Raw genomic sequence first — 544 nt, 5'->3', positions numbered from 1 at the left:
TCCTCCGCCCACACACTCCCCTGCCTCTTCCACCCACTCCCCACTTTCTCCTTCTCTACACCCACTCCCTACTCTCTGTCCCCACCACTTCTCTCATCTTCCATGACGACAGTTACCTTTGCGAGACTTGCATCATTGATAATATCAAAGTTTGGAGGAAACAGTGGTATCTCAGCTGCAAACAAAGGAAACGGCAGTACTTGGTTAGAATCAGAGTCTCTGAGAATTACTGCTGTCAGTTAGAGCTCATTTGAAACATCCTCTGATCTGCACCTCACACGAGGCAAAAACTTTCCAGCTCATGGAGTATCATAAATCACATCAACAAACAGAAAAACATCTTCAAACACTGTTTTCAGGTTAGGAGTTGTCAGAGTCTGCTCTGTACAATTGTCAAAACTATTATCTCACTCTAGAGATTTAAACAAGAAAGCCTTCACTGAGGGAGTGCCACATGTCGGAGGGTCAGTGCTGAGGGAGAGGGCACTGTTGGAGGGTCAGTGCTGAGGGAGAGGGCACTGTCGGAGGGTCAGTGCTGAGGGAG

General features: G+C 47.6%; 1 protein-coding gene across 1 annotated transcript in view; it reads right to left on the bottom strand.

The window, feature by feature from the left end:
• Positions 1-544, bottom strand: part of LOC122562920 (serine/threonine-protein kinase TBK1-like) — a 44,138-nt gene that overhangs the window by 15,981 nt on the left and 27,613 nt on the right. The window contains exon 10 of the mRNA XM_043716223.1: positions 117-175. Within this exon, the coding sequence (XP_043572158.1) occupies positions 117-175 (59 nt within the window). The remainder of the gene's footprint in view (positions 1-116; positions 176-544) is intronic.

Source organism: Chiloscyllium plagiosum, chromosome 26 (genome assembly GCF_004010195.1).
Source record: "Chiloscyllium plagiosum isolate BGI_BamShark_2017 chromosome 26, ASM401019v2, whole genome shotgun sequence".
Lineage (NCBI taxonomy): Eukaryota > Metazoa > Chordata > Chondrichthyes > Orectolobiformes > Hemiscylliidae > Chiloscyllium > Chiloscyllium plagiosum.
Note: the sequence above shows the minus strand (reverse complement) of the source record. Positions and strands in the feature narration are given on the sequence as shown.